The following is an 18,250-nucleotide window of genomic DNA, read 5'->3' on the forward strand; positions in this document are numbered from 1 at the left end:
AATAAGGGGGTATGAAGCTCACCTTTGGATGTTGATTCGGTTTTTGAAGAAAGGATGGAAGAAAGCTTGGTGATTTTTGACCCTAGCACCCTTGATGGAGATTTCGAGTTTGTGGAGTTCTAAGACACAAGTTTATGATTTCATGAGAGTTAAGAAGAGACTTTTGGAGACAAGAAAGAGTCCAAAGCATGGATCCAAGCATTAACTTACGTAGATAATGATTTTGGTGATGGATTCTCCTTGTGAAGCTCTTGATTCACGAAAATTTTGAAGGAGGAGGGAGGATTGTTCCTTGAGAATTCTAGAGAGAGTTTGTGAGAGATTTGTGTGTGTGTGTGTGTGTGTTTCGGCCGAGAGTGAGTGAGAGAAGAGAGAAATAGACCCTTGAGGTGATATGCATGGAAACATGGAATGCGTTGCATGGAGATCCAAAAGACAATAATGAGGTGTCAATTACAAGTCAACTCTCATCATTTCTTCTTGGACTTGGGTCTTGGGCCGAGAATGTGAAAGGAAAAAAGAAAATTTGGGCTTCAATGCCCTCAAGCCCATGTAAAGGTTAAGCTAGATGAGTTTTTAACCTAAAAAAAATATAATATGATTTTTATACTTTGTTGGGCTAGTTTAGGTTAATCATGGATCAAAGCTTTTAATTCATTTCATTCTAGGCCCAACATGGCCCAAAATATTGAAATAAATAAATGTGGGTCCAATTAGAGCCCATATAAGGGTTCTAAGCCCATGAAAGTCAAATTGGAAGCTTATTGGTCCATTTGGGCCCAATAAGGAAGTCCCAGTCCAAAATGGACTTAAACGAGAACTTCTAGGGTTTCCAATTTCTTGATGACCATTTGTACTACTTGTACGATGTATTTGTTTGAAGTTTTTGATGTCATAATAATAGGTATCACACATGCTCTTAATTTTTTGATTCAACCTTTACTTGAGTTTAGTGATTACAAGACACAAAATTTCTAGTTGTGACATGGTCACCTAACTGGAGTATTACCTGATCCAAACAGATTAATACCATGAGACACTCCGAACTGATGAGATCACCAAGATCCACTGTACTCTATTTGATTTCTAATAACAACTTCTGATCAACCCAAAATATACTGGAGTCTTCAGCCTACTCCAGCAGCATGTTCGATACTTGTGAAGAGACCTACTGATTGATATAGCATAGCAGCATACTTAATTCACGCACATACATCTACAAACACATACAAAGTCTTCATCATGACTGAACCGCCTTACTAGGCCTTCAGTCATCTAGACCACTCTAAACTATTGAACATCTACTTGGACCACCCCTTGTGATCTTTCCCATGCAGACTGTTCTCACCCACTTAGGTTTCCAAACTCCTAATACATTTCGTGGACTCTAACCCTGGCCTAACCCTAGGCCTTATGTCGATCGTCGATCCTCTCAGAAATTCGTGGTCTGTTCCCTGACCTGTGTGTCTACCGCATATGCTAATAACCCGTACACATGTGCTGAATATACTGTCGAGTCCTGGCAGCTATCAAAACCCTCAACCTATCAATTCAAAACCTCTAGAGTCGAGCACACCGTCGGCCGAATACTCAAACCGAACACAATTCATGACTAGAACTCCAACCTGGTTTCCCGACTTCTGCTATCAATCACCAGGAAAACATGATACTCATGCTCTGGAGTTCTACCGAACTCCAAATTCACACAACCCACAAACCAAACAGCCACTTAGGTTGTCTTCCTTCATGATAATGAGGCAAAACTTATCCTATCTCCAAAACCAATCATGTATCTATATCACGAGACAATTCTCCCCCACTTAGATTCGACTAAGTCTTCACAATTCATGAAAATTGGAGAATTTCCAATCTTTCTCACTACCAATGATCGATCCAAATACAACCAACTCTTACCACTTAGTGCTCCATTACCAGCCAATCCCCAGTGATCACACAATTCTAACAACTAGCTGAACACTTTCTGAATCCCAGGGACACAAACAGTACCCAATGCTCGAGTGATCCCACTCCTAAATCTTAAAGTCCAAAGATAGATACTCCAACTAATGTCTCAACAACGAGCTACTTCCCTTGGTGCTTTCCTCTGCCAATCAATAACGCTTACTAAAATCATTGAATCCTGACAATGTTGAATAACCATCATGTGGGACCCTGTCCGCAAACCTCCCATATAATACCCTTCTTCCCAAGGTGCTCCAACAAATCTCCCGCTTTCGGCTCTAGAAATCATATCATTCAGGGCCTCGCACCCTGACTCACTCACCAGCTCAATCATCCACAACTGAACTGCAGTAGCTGAAACAACCTTTGCCCTAGACCAGGATACAACCACTCTACAATCCTGAAAGTGCAATAGATCGCACAATCAGTCCTTACCATCCGATATAAGAGATCCAAGGCAAAATGGACCTCCAAAATACTTATGCCACATCGACCCACCTGCGCTTACCCGCAATAAATGACGGTCGCCAATCTCAATGACCAACTAACCCCGAGTTAGAATGCAACCTGATCCTAGGGTCACAAGCTTGCTTAATCCTTCGAGCTCGTAAGCTGAAAGGGCACAATCTTTACCCTAGAAATGACATTCTAATCCTATCAATAAGGCATTTTTAATTCCAGTTTCATAACTCCAGCTGAAAACAATCATTACTCCTTTCTAGAGTCCTCGCAACTCACATTCGGCCTCGAGCAAAACCCCCGAGCCTCAAATCTAGAAACTAAGGTGTTATCCTCTCCCGCTCACATGTAGAAATATAACAAGTACAAATTTTCTTCCTGATCCCAGATAACTGTAGCCCTCTGCACATCAAAATATATCCCAGTAACAAGTCCTGGTACTGAAAAGCTCGACCAGCTCCTCCCCTTGTCGTCGTTACAACTGTTGAAGCTGTTGCGGAAGCCGTCTAAACAATGGCTACATAGCGCTCATCAAGGTATTCAACCATCGCGGTCTTGATAGACCCAAACATCTCCGGAATCTGACACCAGGAAAATCCCGATCACCTCCTCTCGGACGATCTCACAGACACGATCCACTAACAATGTTGGCCTATCCTGGCTGCCAGCTCCCAATCCTAGCTCGAATCTGCTCTCAAGATGTCTCGTAACCACCGTTCTGGTAACACACTAGAAAGGTCTCTGATAACCCATATAATGACAAAGAGCCAATTCCCAACAAAGCTTAGGGGTTGTCACTTCCTTGCTACGCGTATAGGTCCTGTGCTTTCAGTAGTACGGGCCCATACTACCTTCCACACCTACCCATATTTGTCTCAAGTATCATCACAAATCCCTAACAATATACATAAACATAGCGAGCTCTCAATCCTCACTCCTAGAGGAATGCTAAATATCTCATACCTGGCCTCCCGGCCTCACACAACCCACCCATCCATGAAACTTCCATCAACCCTGCATCACTAGTGTATGCTAGCCATACATAACACTGGACCCCATAGACTTTTGAATATTCAATCCTACCCTAATCCCTAGTCAATAAGAATAGAACATAAAACGAAATCAAACATTCTCATGCTATAAGACCTTAATTATATATAGTCGTGATGCATACACAAGTAACTACAGTAATGATGTCAATCTCATACACAAAAACCCTAGGCTAGCAGGCATCATGTAATCATGCAATTCTATCATGCAATTCCTTGAAGATCCCTAGCCTAGTACTAGCATGTTGTTCTAACATATTACATAATCAAATAACTGTATGGTATTTTGGGGTCTACTTACTGGCTCTGGCTTATTGTACTCCCTGCATCCTCCTTTACTTATTTTGAAAACCATTTAAAATTTCATTTTAAAAATCCTTTCCTTGATTTGAGACTCGATTCACACGAGGAGAACTCATCTGGCACTACTGAAGTCACACAGGTACACTCTAGCTATTGATTGATAGATTTCTGAACTGTCAACATCAAACAATACCCAATTAATAATTAGGTTCCAAGCCCAAAGTCCAACTCACACTCCAAAAGCCCAAAAGTCAAGTAATGGGCCAAGGCCCAACATATGGCCCAATCTTCCAAATTAGGCCGAAGTCCTCACATGGACCTTATCCTAAAGCCCATCTAATTACTTTGGTCCATTAACTTATTCTTGGATGGTCCATCAATAGTCTAACCACCAAAACCCTATAAGAAAGCCTAACTCAAGGCCTAAGTGAAATTAGTGTTTCACATAAAGTGACAACTAGGGTTAAGTGTTTCTAACTTAACCCATTAGGGACTTAATCCGTTAAGTCCCTTACTTTTCTAAATAAGTCATATGTTGTGATTGGGCTTAATACACAATTCCATTCCAATGGCCCAAATATGGGTCCCGATAATTCCAAGCCCATAATCCCAAAATTAGAGTTTTTAAATGAAATGATGATTAGGGTTAAGTGTTTCTTACTTAACCCATTCAGGACTTAATCCATTAAGTCCATTATGCCTTAAATTAGTTTGCCAATGATTATTATTTAATATTTCAAGTTATTAAATAATCTCGTGTGTCCCGATGAATTCTCAAAATTAGGGTTTTATGTCATTAGGTTTTTCCAACCCTGATTAAGGTTTTTGCAACCCAATACTAGCCCATTAGTCCATTGGTTGGGCTTTTAGGTCACATTGGGACTTATTGGGCCCATTAGGGTTTCATTGATCCCATATTGTCCAAACATCCCCAAACAAGGTCCAAACGCCATCAAAGCACACCGCCACCCGACATGGCGGCTGGTGGCGGCAGGAGGCGGCAACCACCACCTAACGGTGATGGTGATGGATTTTCTTTACTATTTTGATGATTACAATATTATAATATGATATTCAAATAAACACATACACACACACACCCGACCGACCTTGTGGCGGTGGGCGGTGGTTGGATGGTGGCAGCCACCATGGTTGGCGGCCATGGTGGTCCCTTTACATTTTTGGTCCACAAAATCATACGCATCACACACTAATAACTGAAAACACACCCACACACACGCTTCTGCTTAGGACTCCGGCCACCCACCTGGTGGCATGAGGCAGCGACAAGGGCAAAGGAAATGGGCAGCATAGCGACTAAGGGCGGCAACGTACGTTCATATCGATATTCCACGTCAACAGGTCCATCCGGTCCCTCCCATGACCATAGAACCAGTTCAAACTCCCGTCACAAGGTCACCAATGTCCCACATTGAGTTCTTCCCCATTCCTGATGTCTGGTCGTGCGATGGCAAACAGCGACTCACGAGCAACAGCAACGACGACATGAGAATCACTTCCCGATTGAATGTCGCGCCAACGGTGGCTTCGCTCTTAGCCATAACAAAAACAACGACGATTGGGCTCTTCGACCTCCATAATGAAGACAACATCGGCAGAGTATCCAATTTGGTAGCGGCAGCGACAAACAACAAGAAGAAGGGATGGAGAAGGAGCAGGTTAGCGATTCGAGTTTTCGCAGCAGCAATGGTTAGCGTCGTCGGCCAATATCATGTATGAAAGGGGGGGGGGGGGGTGCGGCACCGGAGAATGAAGGGGCACCAAGTGATGGCGTCTGAATGCTAAGGTGACGGCCGCTCCTTAGGGTTAGGGTTGGAGAGGCGATGCAACAGTTTTATACCCGATCTTTTCCAATGGATTCTCCATAGTGACAAGACCCACCCCTCCTTCTCCTCTTCTTGCAAATTAAGTCCTCAATTTATAATCTAAAACCTCCCTTCTAAAAATCATTTCATATCAAGTCCAAAATGTTACCAAACACTCCTTGACTTATGAAAATCCTTACAATAAAGTTCCGAAATTACATGTTAACCCTCAGAAATCAAAATTATATCTTTGGCTCCCCGAAACCAATACCCCACTAATTATTATTTTACTTTTGGACTATAATGATATAAGATAATAATAAGAATCACTTCTCGGGGTTTTGGGATTATTATTTAATCGCTATATTTTAAAGGGGATGTTACACCTTATCTCATATGTGAACGTGTATTACATGATTATAGGTTTAAGAAAAATTCGACAATATTTATGCTTAGCTCCTAAGTGTGTGTGTGTGTGTATATATATATATATATATACACACACCCGAGGAACAAAGAGAAAATGACAACGAATCTTTCTTAAACAAACAATCATGTAATACATGTTCACATCCTAAATGAGATAAAGTATTCAAAAAACAGTCCTAAAACGGGGACATCCCGAAATTAATTTCTAATGCAATTACGGGCGGGTATTCTAGGCTAATGATAATTACAAAGAAGACACACAAACAAACAGAATTTGGAATATTTTTTTTGTAATTTATAGCATCTTACTTTTGTATATTTTTGTTATTTATGGCATATAATTTTGTTTTAAGTTTTCCACAATAGCATTTTAATTTAATATTATATTGTTTATTCTATTTAACCGTTGTACTTTTGAATATATTTTTTATTTATAATATCCTATTTATCCTGTTATAGCATTCTACTTTACAATATTTTTGTTATTTAATAACATTTTAGTTTAAATATTATATTGCTTTTTCTATTTGGGCATTGTACTTTTGGAAAGTACAATGCTATAATGGAAAATTTGAATTTTTTTTTGTGTGTTTGTATGTAATTTGTAAAGTACAATGCTATAATGGAAAATTGAAAGAAAATAATTTATAAAGCAGAAACTATTTTTTTTTTTTTCAGTTTTTTCATTATGGCATTGTACTTTCCAAGTTGCATACAAATACACACTATTTTTTATTTTTTTCAATTATATCATTGTACTTTCCGAGTTGCATACAAATACATAAATTTTTTTTTTTCAATTGTGACATTGTACTTTCCAAGTTGTATGCAAATGCATAAACTTTTTTATTTTTTTTATTTTTTCCATTATAGCATTATACTTTCTACATAAATACACTTAAACATGTTTCCTACATATATTGTATATTCATTATTGCATCATACATCATAAACATTACAATATAAACATACACTTAAACATCCATTCTACACAACAAAAGTTTGTGTATTTTGTATGTAATTTGGAAAACACAATGCTATAATGGAGAAAAATAAAAATAAAAAATAGTTTGTAAAGTACAAACTATTTTTTTTCCATTATAGCATTGTACTTTCCAAGTTGCATACAAATACACATTTTTTTTTCAATTATAGCATTGTACTTTTCAAGTTACATACAAATACACAAACTTTTTTTTTGAATGATAGTATTATATTTTCCAAGTTGCATGCAAATATACAAAAAAATCTGTTTTTTAATTATAGCATCGTATATTTTTGTTTTTCATTTTTTCCACACGTTACATACATAAATACACACATTATACATACAAATACACTTAAACATACTCCCTACATATATTACATATTCATTATAGCATCATACTTTTTTTCCATTATAACAACCTACTTTTTTTCATTTTTTCCATACATACAAATTACATATATAATTTCAAAAGTCATACACATACACAAATACTACACATACAAATAAACACGGAAAAACAAATACATCATACACATATAAATGCATATCATATATAAACAATATCAACATTCCATATACAAAATGAAAGATAAAAATTTGAAAAGGAACCTGTGGTGGTGTAATTCCAAAGTTTTCAGTGAGGGTTTAACAATTCCGGCAAATAAGTGATGTTCCAAATTTTTTCCTATAGGAGCTCTAAATTCTGACACTAAAACTGAAAATTTTGGTAAAAAATCACTTCAAATTCGAGTTTTCAGTTGGAAAAAGAGAAAAGTAAAAGAAATAAAAAAACGGCATAAATATCGTTACCTGTCGCCGGTGATGGGAATTTTCAGTGATGTGTCGAGTTGGGGTTTTTTCCGACGAAATCGAATATATTGGCGATTATTCGTCTGGTACAGAGAGAATTGTTGTTGAGATGAGAAGGGAACACAGAACAGAAAACAAAAGAAATTGGGAGTATTATTTGTCCAAAGTATTAGCGGCCACAAAATGTTAATAGTGGTGACTAATGAGTGGAGGGAAGTTTGACGCCATCTGTTTATAAGAGTATTAGCGGCGACACCGTCGCCGCCATATGGCCACTATTGATGATGTATAAAACGACATTCAAGCCTTTGGATTTGCAACAAGATCGATGGGTAGGGTGTAATCTTCGACTTTTACGCGGATCGTGGTCAAATAGTATTACCGGCGATGCCTTTAGCGACAACAACGAACACGTACCAACATATTAAACTCAAATTTTACGTTGAAACATGTTAATTACTTACCCAAATTTAGCTAATGTTTAATATTTATTTGGCCTTAGTTATCCGATCCATTCCATTCTTTCGAGCTATGTAATCCATAATACTTGGTATTTACATGTCACAGTAAACAATAATGAAAATGATGTATATTTATTTCATTCCAACTCATCATTTTTCTATCGTTTCTATTTCTATTACGTCTTACAACTACGTACTTCACCCGTAGTTTTCTTATTCGTTTAGGACTATGGTTCCTAGTTACATTCTTTTGATATATAACATATAACATATATTATATAGAAAGATTCGTGATAATTTGGTGTGCAATCCATCCATATGCACTTATATCGTCATTGCATGCCATCAACATGCTTTTATCTTATCTTCTTCGCCCACCAAATCCACTTTCACGTTGGCAGTTGAAGTAGACTGCTGCCACCGGAGAACCAAGATTGTAAAGCTCCGCAAAGTCTTTAGTATTGAAGTTCTGGCGCCATCCAGGGGCATACACAGTTTGTCGACCCAACTGTCGGAACAACACAAAAACCATGCGATGAATTCCCATTGACGGCCTTGGACTCTCATAGCACACAATTTCTTGGCCTAGAAAAATTTATAAGAATGAAATTAAACCCTACACTACAAAGATAACAATCAAGAAAAAGAACAAACAAAAATACATGATCTTAAAGTGTTGCTTTCGGCATTTGATCCGGGAATCTAATCACATTAATTAAAGTTTATAGCACACTGGAGATATTTGTAGGAGATTGAGCCTTACCCCATCTTGTTTTGGCTTTCAACATGTTCTAAGGAATCGCTTGTTACGAGAATAAAAATTCATACGTGCTTTAGTCTCAAAATCAAGATTTGACATCATTTAGAGATTGATTAGGTGTCTGTTTGGATATCTTTTTGTTTTGCTTTTAGGCAGAAAAGATTCTTGGATGACTTAAAAAGTTAATGCTTTATGAAATTCCTGTCCTTTCGAGTGCATATTGCTTATAGATTTCACTTTACTTGTACAGACGACAGTGACATTGATTCATAATAATTACTACAATAATAATAAAAAAACAGAAAAGTAATATTTTATAGTACCCTTGTTTGCAAGAATACGTATGATCAAAATAAAATTTGGATTCTTATGAAAAACAAAACCACACTACCTTTGAGGATTGTTATGTAAATTAGCGATCGAATTACCTCTTCCTTCGCTCACCATTTTACCATACTTAATAAGAAAATTAAAACGAAGTAGCGATCCACATAAAATCATGGAAAAATTGAGTTCGTTGACCACAGTATAGTTTTATTTACGCGAATTTTTGTTAAAGTTTTGTGCAATTAGCCGCAATAAATGAATTCAGAACTAGTGGAGCAACGAACAATATGAATGGTTGGATGTGAAATAAAAAAACAAAACACTCACCAAAACGTGCTCCCGTGGTCGCTGGTATATCGGTCACCAACCTTTGTGGTTTACATGCAGAGAATAAAGTATTACAAAAAGCAAACGAGTAAACCAATCAGAAGCAACATTAAATATGAAGTAGAAAAGAGTATCTGAGATTCGACTTTTACAATAAAAACAAACATATGTTGTTTTCGGAAGTAACATGGTATCAAAATAAAGCTAGAAAACAATAGTGATAAATGATGGTTGACCATTGAGTTTAATAATGAAGTGAGAACCTTGTATATCTGAGCTTGCTTTTTGTTTATGTGGTAGCCAGATTAAAGCCATGAAAGCCACTTATATGCTCCTAGACTTTTTATTCTCTTTAAAGTTGGTCATTGTGGTTATAATTTCTTTCATTTTGTCATGCTATATGTTAGCTACCGATTAGGGTTTAGATCCAAGCCCTTTATAATTTAGATTACGACAAAATGAAAGAAATTATTATTTTGGTTTAACCCTCACTATCAAGGGGTCAATTAATCCATTGTCTATCACTATGTTGTCACATTTTGAAAAACTTATTCCATGTTGCAAAATTTGCTAAAATGGTTTCCAAAAACATAAATGGATTTTTTTTTTTTTTTTTTCGTTTCACACAAAATAAATGTCTTCTTATACAAGGAGCTTACCAATGCAAGTATTCCCTAAGGTTAGGGTCACTAGGACTCGGAGCATCAGGATCCACCATCACCTAAAACGGTAATAATGTAAATGAAATAGTTCACAAGAGAGAATTTGGAAGAAAGAAAAGTGAAAGAAGAAGTACGGAGGATTAAGATTGAAAGGAAACTAAACGTACTAAAGTGTGAAAAGCCCGGAGGTCGTCACCTCCAATATCAACCCTAGGCTGATTTACAACCTGAGAGGGTTTTAGCTCGCATCCATTGCTAACTTCTCTATCGTTGTATGATACAGAAAGGTTAATCGACTTTGTGAAACTGTCGAGAACATCTCCTATCACACGTCCAACAACCAACGGGTCCCTCTCCCTAGGCATCATATGAAAATTGGAATTTGGGTTTAGATTGTTGTGTTTCTTTAAAGCGGATTGGTTCTTGTAGTGGTTTGCATGGAAGTAGTGTTGGTATTTATAGGGTTTTTATTTTTCTTTTTGGAATTGGAGAACATAGTGTGTGGCACCACAAGTAAATCACACACAAACATATTCCCTTTATGATGTGATCGATTTAAAATATTGATGATTCTCCTATGATAGATAGACCAGTGGCGAAGGCTGAGTGATCGATAGACTTGTCAAAAGTTTTGCTCTTTCACACAGTATATGGTTACCAAAGCATGTTGGACTCTATCTTTAGATTCAGAAACAAGAATTCAACTACTAGTTAGTTCTAGAAGTCGAAGGTTAAAGTAATTTGGATAGATAGATAGAGGTATCATTATCACTTGGAATCGGATTGCATTTTGTAATCTTATCACAGAAATAAACGCCATTGATCCGGCACATCTAATCAGTAGATGGAATGTATAAAAAAATTTAAGGGATAGAGGCGCCGAGAGACAGATTTGTCAAGTTTTATCCTCGTATTATGACGTATCTTAAGTAGCAGTAATTAATTAGGTCTCTAATTGGAATCTCACAAGTATTATGGTTAGTGTGACTTGTGGTTCCAAAAATATTAAGTCAGAAGTATAATAATGAACATTAGCGGCGACAACCACCTTTAGCAGCGACACGTAACTTTCGCGTTATGTTTCGCTCCTATAGGTGGTTGTCGCCGGTAATTCCAATCGACCCAGATTTGCGTCGAAATATGAAGTGAAACCTTACCCGATGATTTTGTTCCTAACCTAATCACTGAAAATACTCTATATGTTGGCGTTGATACTCTTTTTGTTGCTGCTAAAAGATGTTGCCGCTAATTCCCTTTGCAGATATAACCCCTTTCAGCTCATTCTTCCCTCTTCTGTGAACTTTTTCTCTCGGTAACCACCCTAACAACAACTCCTTTTATGTTTTCCTTATTCTTTATCTTCTCCTATGTGACATACTTGTTAGTGGTGTCAGATTGTTTCAGTCCCTATTCACTAGCCGGAATTGTTGAAGATCTACCGGAATTTGTTGTTGTCTGCCGAAAAATGGCCGAAAAATTAGTCCTTCTGCCGGAATACCGCCACTAGTCCACCACCACACTTCTCCGCAGGATTACATACCACCACATGTACTATATATGTTTATTTTAATTTTTGTATGTAGAATGTATATTTTGTATATATATATATATATATATATATATATATATATATATATATATATATATATATATATATATATGTGTGTGTGTGTGTGTGTGTATTATGTATGTATTTGTGTATGTAAGTATGTGTTCTTGGTTATATGTTTTTATAACGTTTTTAATTTTTTATAAGAGTTTTTATAATTTTAAAACGTTTGTTTTATATATGGAATGAACGTTTTCAAAAAAACTAAAAAGAAGAGAAAACTACAATTAGCAGCGACACTTTTAGTGGCGACGAACAGTATTAGTGGCGAGAGGGCATTAGTGGCAACGGTAAACATTAGCGAGGACAAATGGGGCATTAGGGATGATCCAACAACGACAACAATTTAACGCCGACAAGTCCCCGCTAGATGTATTAGTGCTGACATTCGGGACATTTAGAGGAGACTTCTGTCGCTACTATTGGTCATTATTCTTGTAATCCCTGTATGATTAAGAAAGGATTATCACTTTTGTAAGTACGTTGTTGATGTGACAAACAATGATATAAGACTTTTGTTTTTTAGAGTTTTTGTGTAATAATTTTTACTGTTATCTATTAATTAATGTATCAAACTAGTATTTTATATGAAATTTATAACGATAGCTAGGTTATCGAAGGTTCAGAGCACACTATTTTATTAGTAACCAATTTAGTTAACGTTGTTTTGATAAGCTAGACTTGATTAGAAAAATTAAGCTTTTGTATGATATGCTAGGTAGTGACACAATAATAGAAAAAAAAAATCAAAAATTTTTGCTTTATCTAAAGACAAATTAAGTGTTGCTGGTGCTATTTCGGACGTCCATATAAAACCAACCCTAAAAACTTTCCGATACTTCATACAGAATTATAAGTAAAGTAAAGAAAAGAAAAGATATATAGATATATAATTAAAAATTAAAGTTATAATTAATATAATTTTTTTCCTAATATTAAAATAACAAGTTAGAATGAGATTTTTAGGTTTAACACACACTCCTTCCGCTCTATATCATATCTCTAATATTCTTACACTACAAAAAAAAAAAAAAAAATGCTAATTAGTGACCAAAATGAAGTTGTCAAACAACTTAGTGACCAAAATTTTCCATCACTATAGAGATCAGAATATATACATCATCACTAAAATAGTGACTAAAATATATTGGTTACTATATTGGTGACAACCTTTTTGTCATTAGATTTAGTTACTAATCAATGAAAGTTGTCGCTATTTATTCAATTAGTAACCTCAATCTTTTAGCGACCACAAAAATACCTCTAGTTTTTGTTACCCTATTAATGACTATAGTGATCAAAAAAGTGGTCCTTAGAGACCAAAAAAATTGGTCAATAATAAGAAAAATACAAGAAAAGATGATAGTGACTAGGTTGATGTAATTGCTATAAATTAAAAACTACTCAATTATTTCAATGATAACGTTTGAATAAATTCACATCAAACATCATATTATCTTCCAATAAATGTGGTTCCATGATCTTGAAACTTGGTCATATTTTCTTTTCAAAAACATTACTAGAACTAGTGTGTATATTTCATGGCTACTTAATTTGGTAACGTAAGTGACTTTTGAACTAATGGCTTCTCCATTAAACTTCATTACAACTAATTATCCATGGAGGAATATATGCATCTTTTTTTTTTTTTTTTTTTTTAAATATTGTAATAGGAATTGGTAGCTGATTCTTCACAGATAGTTGGAGCATACATATGATCGATTCTCCTTAATGCATTAAAAAAAACATATTATGATTATGAAGCTATGTTTTATAAGTGATATGAAGAACATATCACTCCAATAACTCCACCATAGAGCACGAACGCCTCTAGATTTTCCCCAGAGCTTCATCACTAGCTGTTGCATTCCTGAATAGACGAAAATAAACAAGCTTGAAAAAATCTCCAAGGTGTAAGAATTGCTATGAATGGTTACAACCATCTAGAAAATACACAAATACCCTAAAAAAATCAGCATCATCAAACCCATATAGAGGCATCTCGGAAACAATCAGCAAGAATTCATATTCAGAATTTAGAAACAATCTGGAACTGATTTACAATTCAGGAACAAAAATCAGAACCAGTGAGTGATGAATTGAAGCTATGCAGACTTCGCAAAGATCAGAACAAATTACTAAGCAAAACAGAAATCTAACAATTAAAACTTTACAGAAAGCAAAAGAAACTCAACTAATCGTAGTTAATACAACGAACTTAGATAAGAAAAACATTACTGAGCTAATCAATATCATCGATGCTGAAATCAATTGAGGATCAACAAGTGATTCAGTTGTGGTAACACGTAGAGAGACCAACGTTTTAGGGTTTAAAAAAAGGGTTTTTGTTAAAAAAAGGTCATTTGATGTGTTAGAGCTTCAAATAAATGGAGTACGAGATGTTCTTACATGTTCAAAGTTGTTGAAGATCTCTTCGGTAAATCCTTTCTTACGGAGGAGAAGGAGCGCATCGAGAGATTTCTCGTAGTCGATGTACGCTATGTAATCATGCTGCAGGGGACTTCCGGCGTTGTTTGACCAAATCGACAATTCCACTGAACAAGCCATGGCGCTCAAGGTCATCGATATAATTCACCATACACTCGAGCTTGTATTGTACTGTGTCCGCCATTATTACTGTGTCGGAGAAAGTGAAGAGCAGGCTGTGAAGGGTTTCCGGGTGTTAGGTTATCGACAACACCGGTATTTGTTTCTTCCGTGCACTTATTAGTTTTTTATTACAGCACAATTAGCCCATACACAATTTATGTTTTGACGTTTTACCCCCAACGACTTTCGTTTTAACTAACTCACCACTCATTTTAAAATTTATTATTAGATAGTAGATGATGATTTTATGTTTGGTCAATCGGCACCAATGATATTATTATATTTTATGACCATTATATATATATATATATATATATATATATATATATATATATATATATATATATATATATATATATATATATATGGAAAAATGAATATATACTCTTAAAGATATATAAACTTAGGTACTCAAATTCTACGTTGTTTTGTTTGATATATTTATTATAATGTTCTTCAACTTAAATCCTTAACTTGATTTACTTTTAAGATTTTCAAATTTTCATTATTATCTTCCTCGTACATCACATATTTTCGACGAGCATCAATTAGGCTATATATATAATATACTTGAAAATGAAAATTATGTAAGAGGAAAATAAATGTGAAATTTATAAAAATCTTTTAACGAAATCAACTTAGAAGTTGAATTATAAGAACATTAGACAATTACAATGTGTGTGTGTGTGTATATATATATATATATATATATATATATATATATGATACAAAACGATGTAGTATGGTGAGTTTAGGTACTTAACCTTATATACCCTTAAGGGTATATTCACTTTTCCTATATATATATATATATATATATATATATATATATATATATATATATATATATATATATATATATAAGTAAGTTCATACGAAAAAAATATATTTTGCGAAAACACGAAAACAAATTTTATCTTATAAAAATTAAACACATGTACTATAAAAAATAAATTTACTAGCAATAAATTAAAGATAATAAGTTTACATTAATTGTGTCATGATAATATAGATTTAAAAACGTTTTGAATAATTACTTTTATTTTTACGTCCTTAACCATTTTTAAATTCACGTTTTCATAATAAAAATATTAAAAATCATATTTTGCTAATATGACACAATTTCTCATCTTTTATCGATTATCATCATGCATTTTAAAGTTTAGATGAATTATTGTCCAAAAAGGTAATGTTGAGGTTGAACAATTTCATAGGTTTTTTTTGTTTTTGCGTTTTCGTAAATTATTTGCATTTTCGTATGACCCTCCCATATATATATATATATATATATATATATATATATATATATATATACACACACACATAGAGAGAGAGAGAGAGAGAGAGATCTTGAGATTCAACCTCAGCCATGTATTCCTTACTTGCCGCTCTAGCGCTCCAGCGTACCGACAACAGCGGATTATGCCTAATCATAAATATTATATGGTAGAGATGTATAATCATATATGACTATGTATGTGTATACACATATGCCTAATCATAAATGATTATGCATATATGTCTGTTAACAAACTGAATAATCATATATGATTATAACAGTTGATGTCAGAAAAAGTGGTGGTGACAGAGATAGCGGTGGTATAAGTAACGTATGTGACAGTGATGGGGTCGGCTTAGGAATGGCAATGGGGTGGGTTCGGGGCGAGGCATGGATTCCCAAACCCGCCCCGATAACTTTCGGGTATCTTATCGGGGCGCCCCATTGGGTTTCGGGTTTCCCCGTCGGGTTTCGGGTATCTTATCGGGTTTACAACAACTGATAACGAAATCTTTATTCTCTTTTAGGGTACCCCAATGTCTTATAAAATATAAATGTTCTAGCAACTCTTTTAAATTAAAAACATGATGCATCACTTTAATAAAATAAATTGGACGTTATATAAAAAATTATTTGATTTAAGTTTTGTTTAATACGTCAAAACACATAAAAATGATCATTAACACCAGATTGTTAATAACTAAAGAAATTGTCCACGATAAGTATTTTATATTTGAACGTGTACAATTAACAACAAAATTTTTTGAACATATTATATATATATATATATATATATATATATATATAATCGGGGCGGGGCGGGTCGGGACGAGGATAACCCACTCCCTGCCCCGAACCCGATAAAAAACCTGATAACGATCTGTTACCCGACCCGAAATGATCGGGTTTCGGGTTTCCCGTCGGGTTCGGGTTTTTTTGCCATCCCTAGGTCGGCTGGTATTAAAGGTGGTGGTAGGAGTGCTGGCGTTGGTGGTTATGGTGGTGGGGGTGGTGGCGGAGGATAAAGGAATTGGTGGCGCTGTGTAATCATTTATGATTATACCAGACCTGTCGCGCCGGTACGCCGGAAGGTTATTACGGCAGATGTGAAATACGTGGCTGAGGTTGAATCTCGAGATCTGTATTTTATTTTTAATCTCAACGGAACCTCTCTCTCTCTCTCTCTCTCTCTATATATATATATATATATATATATATATATATATATATATATATATATATATATATATATATATATATATATATATATATATATATATACATTAATTTCTTGGTGATCATAATAGTTATTAAATTTTTTCCAACGGATGTGTTGACGAGAATAATGATGCATTTGCTTAAAATTATGATCCGTACAAATATATGTCTGCATCTCCGGTTGTATTTTTAACCTAAGTAATTGGATTAAGTATCATTGTTAGAGATTTTTAACCATCTTTAAGTATTTGAGTAAATTACACGAATGGTTCCTATGGTTTGGGGTAATTTGCGTGATTGGTCCCTAACTTATTTTTTTAACTCGGAAGGTCCCTGTTGTTTGTTTTTGTTACACGCTTGATCGCTACTGTTTATTTTTGTTACGTGTTTGGTCCCTATCTTAGCTAAAAATACTATTATTTAAATAGAAAAAAATGTTAGGGTAGGTAAGATAAAGTGAATGGTTGGGGTTAGGGTTGCGTTTATTTAAATAAGTTTAAAAAATGAAAGGCAAAATAGTCTTTTTAGGTAAGATAGGGATCAAGTGCGTAACAAAAACAAACAATAGGGACCTTCCGAATTAAAAAAATAAGTTAGGGACCAAACGCGCAAATTACACCAAACCATAGGGACCATCCGTGTAATTTACTCTAAGTATTTAAGTCTATCGCAATACAAAAGAATTCAATAGTGACATGAATTAAAAATTATATTTCTTTGTCTAACAAAAAATATATATTATGTACCTTTTTTTTTTTTTATATTTGTTTAGAAAAAATTTGGTGAAAAGTATAAATTAACATTGTTTTCCCATGTAAAAAAATAATTAAATCACTTAGGTTGTTTTTTTATTATTATTATACTTAGAACATCTACAAACTATTTTTATTTTTCCGTAAAAAATAAAGTAAAAATAAGATAAATAGTGTTTCATCTTCAGTCATACATTATTTTTTTATCATATTTTACCCTCTAAAAATATATTTCAATCTTCCAACTTATAAAAATTATCATACACCCAATTCTACTTATTTGGTTTTAACAAATGTGTAATCTATATTTATTTTCATTACAATAATACTAAATAAATAAAATTATATTTATAATACTTAATTATAAATTTTTATAAAATACGTATTTGTAACACTATTTATGTTCACTAAGCCTGTAA

At 34.6% G+C, this 18,250-nt stretch overlaps 1 protein-coding gene across 1 annotated transcript; it reads right to left on the minus strand.

Annotated features, from left to right (window-relative positions):
* Positions 1-8,400: 8,400 nt before the first annotated feature.
* Positions 8,401-10,804, minus strand: LOC145030825 (protein HEADING DATE 3A-like). Its single transcript, XM_078979249.1, has 4 exons — positions 10,531-10,804; positions 10,361-10,422; positions 9,702-9,742; positions 8,401-8,872 (listed from the first exon to the last, which is right to left on the minus strand). Exons 1-4 carry the CDS (start codon positions 10,729-10,731, stop codon positions 8,649-8,651), a joined length of 528 nt encoding a protein of 175 aa, XP_078835375.1. The 5' UTR covers positions 10,732-10,804; the 3' UTR covers positions 8,401-8,648.
* Between the last annotated feature and the right edge of the window lie 7,446 nt (positions 10,805-18,250).

This window comes from Lactuca saligna, chromosome 2, assembly GCF_052625555.1.
Source record: "Lactuca saligna cultivar CGN05327 chromosome 2, ASM5262555v1, whole genome shotgun sequence".
NCBI lineage: Eukaryota > Viridiplantae > Streptophyta > Magnoliopsida > Asterales > Asteraceae > Lactuca > Lactuca saligna.

Bases quoted from the DNA above. Each gene is read 5' to 3' on its own strand.
- LOC145030825 (XM_078979249.1), bottom strand. From the start codon at position 10,731: ATGATGCCTAGGGAGAGGGACCCGTTGGTTGTTGGACGTGTGATAGGA. The intron at 9,743-10,360 runs GTAAGCTCCTTG...TAAACCACAAAG, and splicing joins CTTAGGGAATACTTGCATTG to GTTGGTGACCGATATACCAG. The intron at 8,873-9,701 runs GTGAGTGTTTTG...AAATTTTTCTAG, and splicing joins GACCACGGGAGCACGTTTTG to GCCAAGAAATTGTGTGCTAT.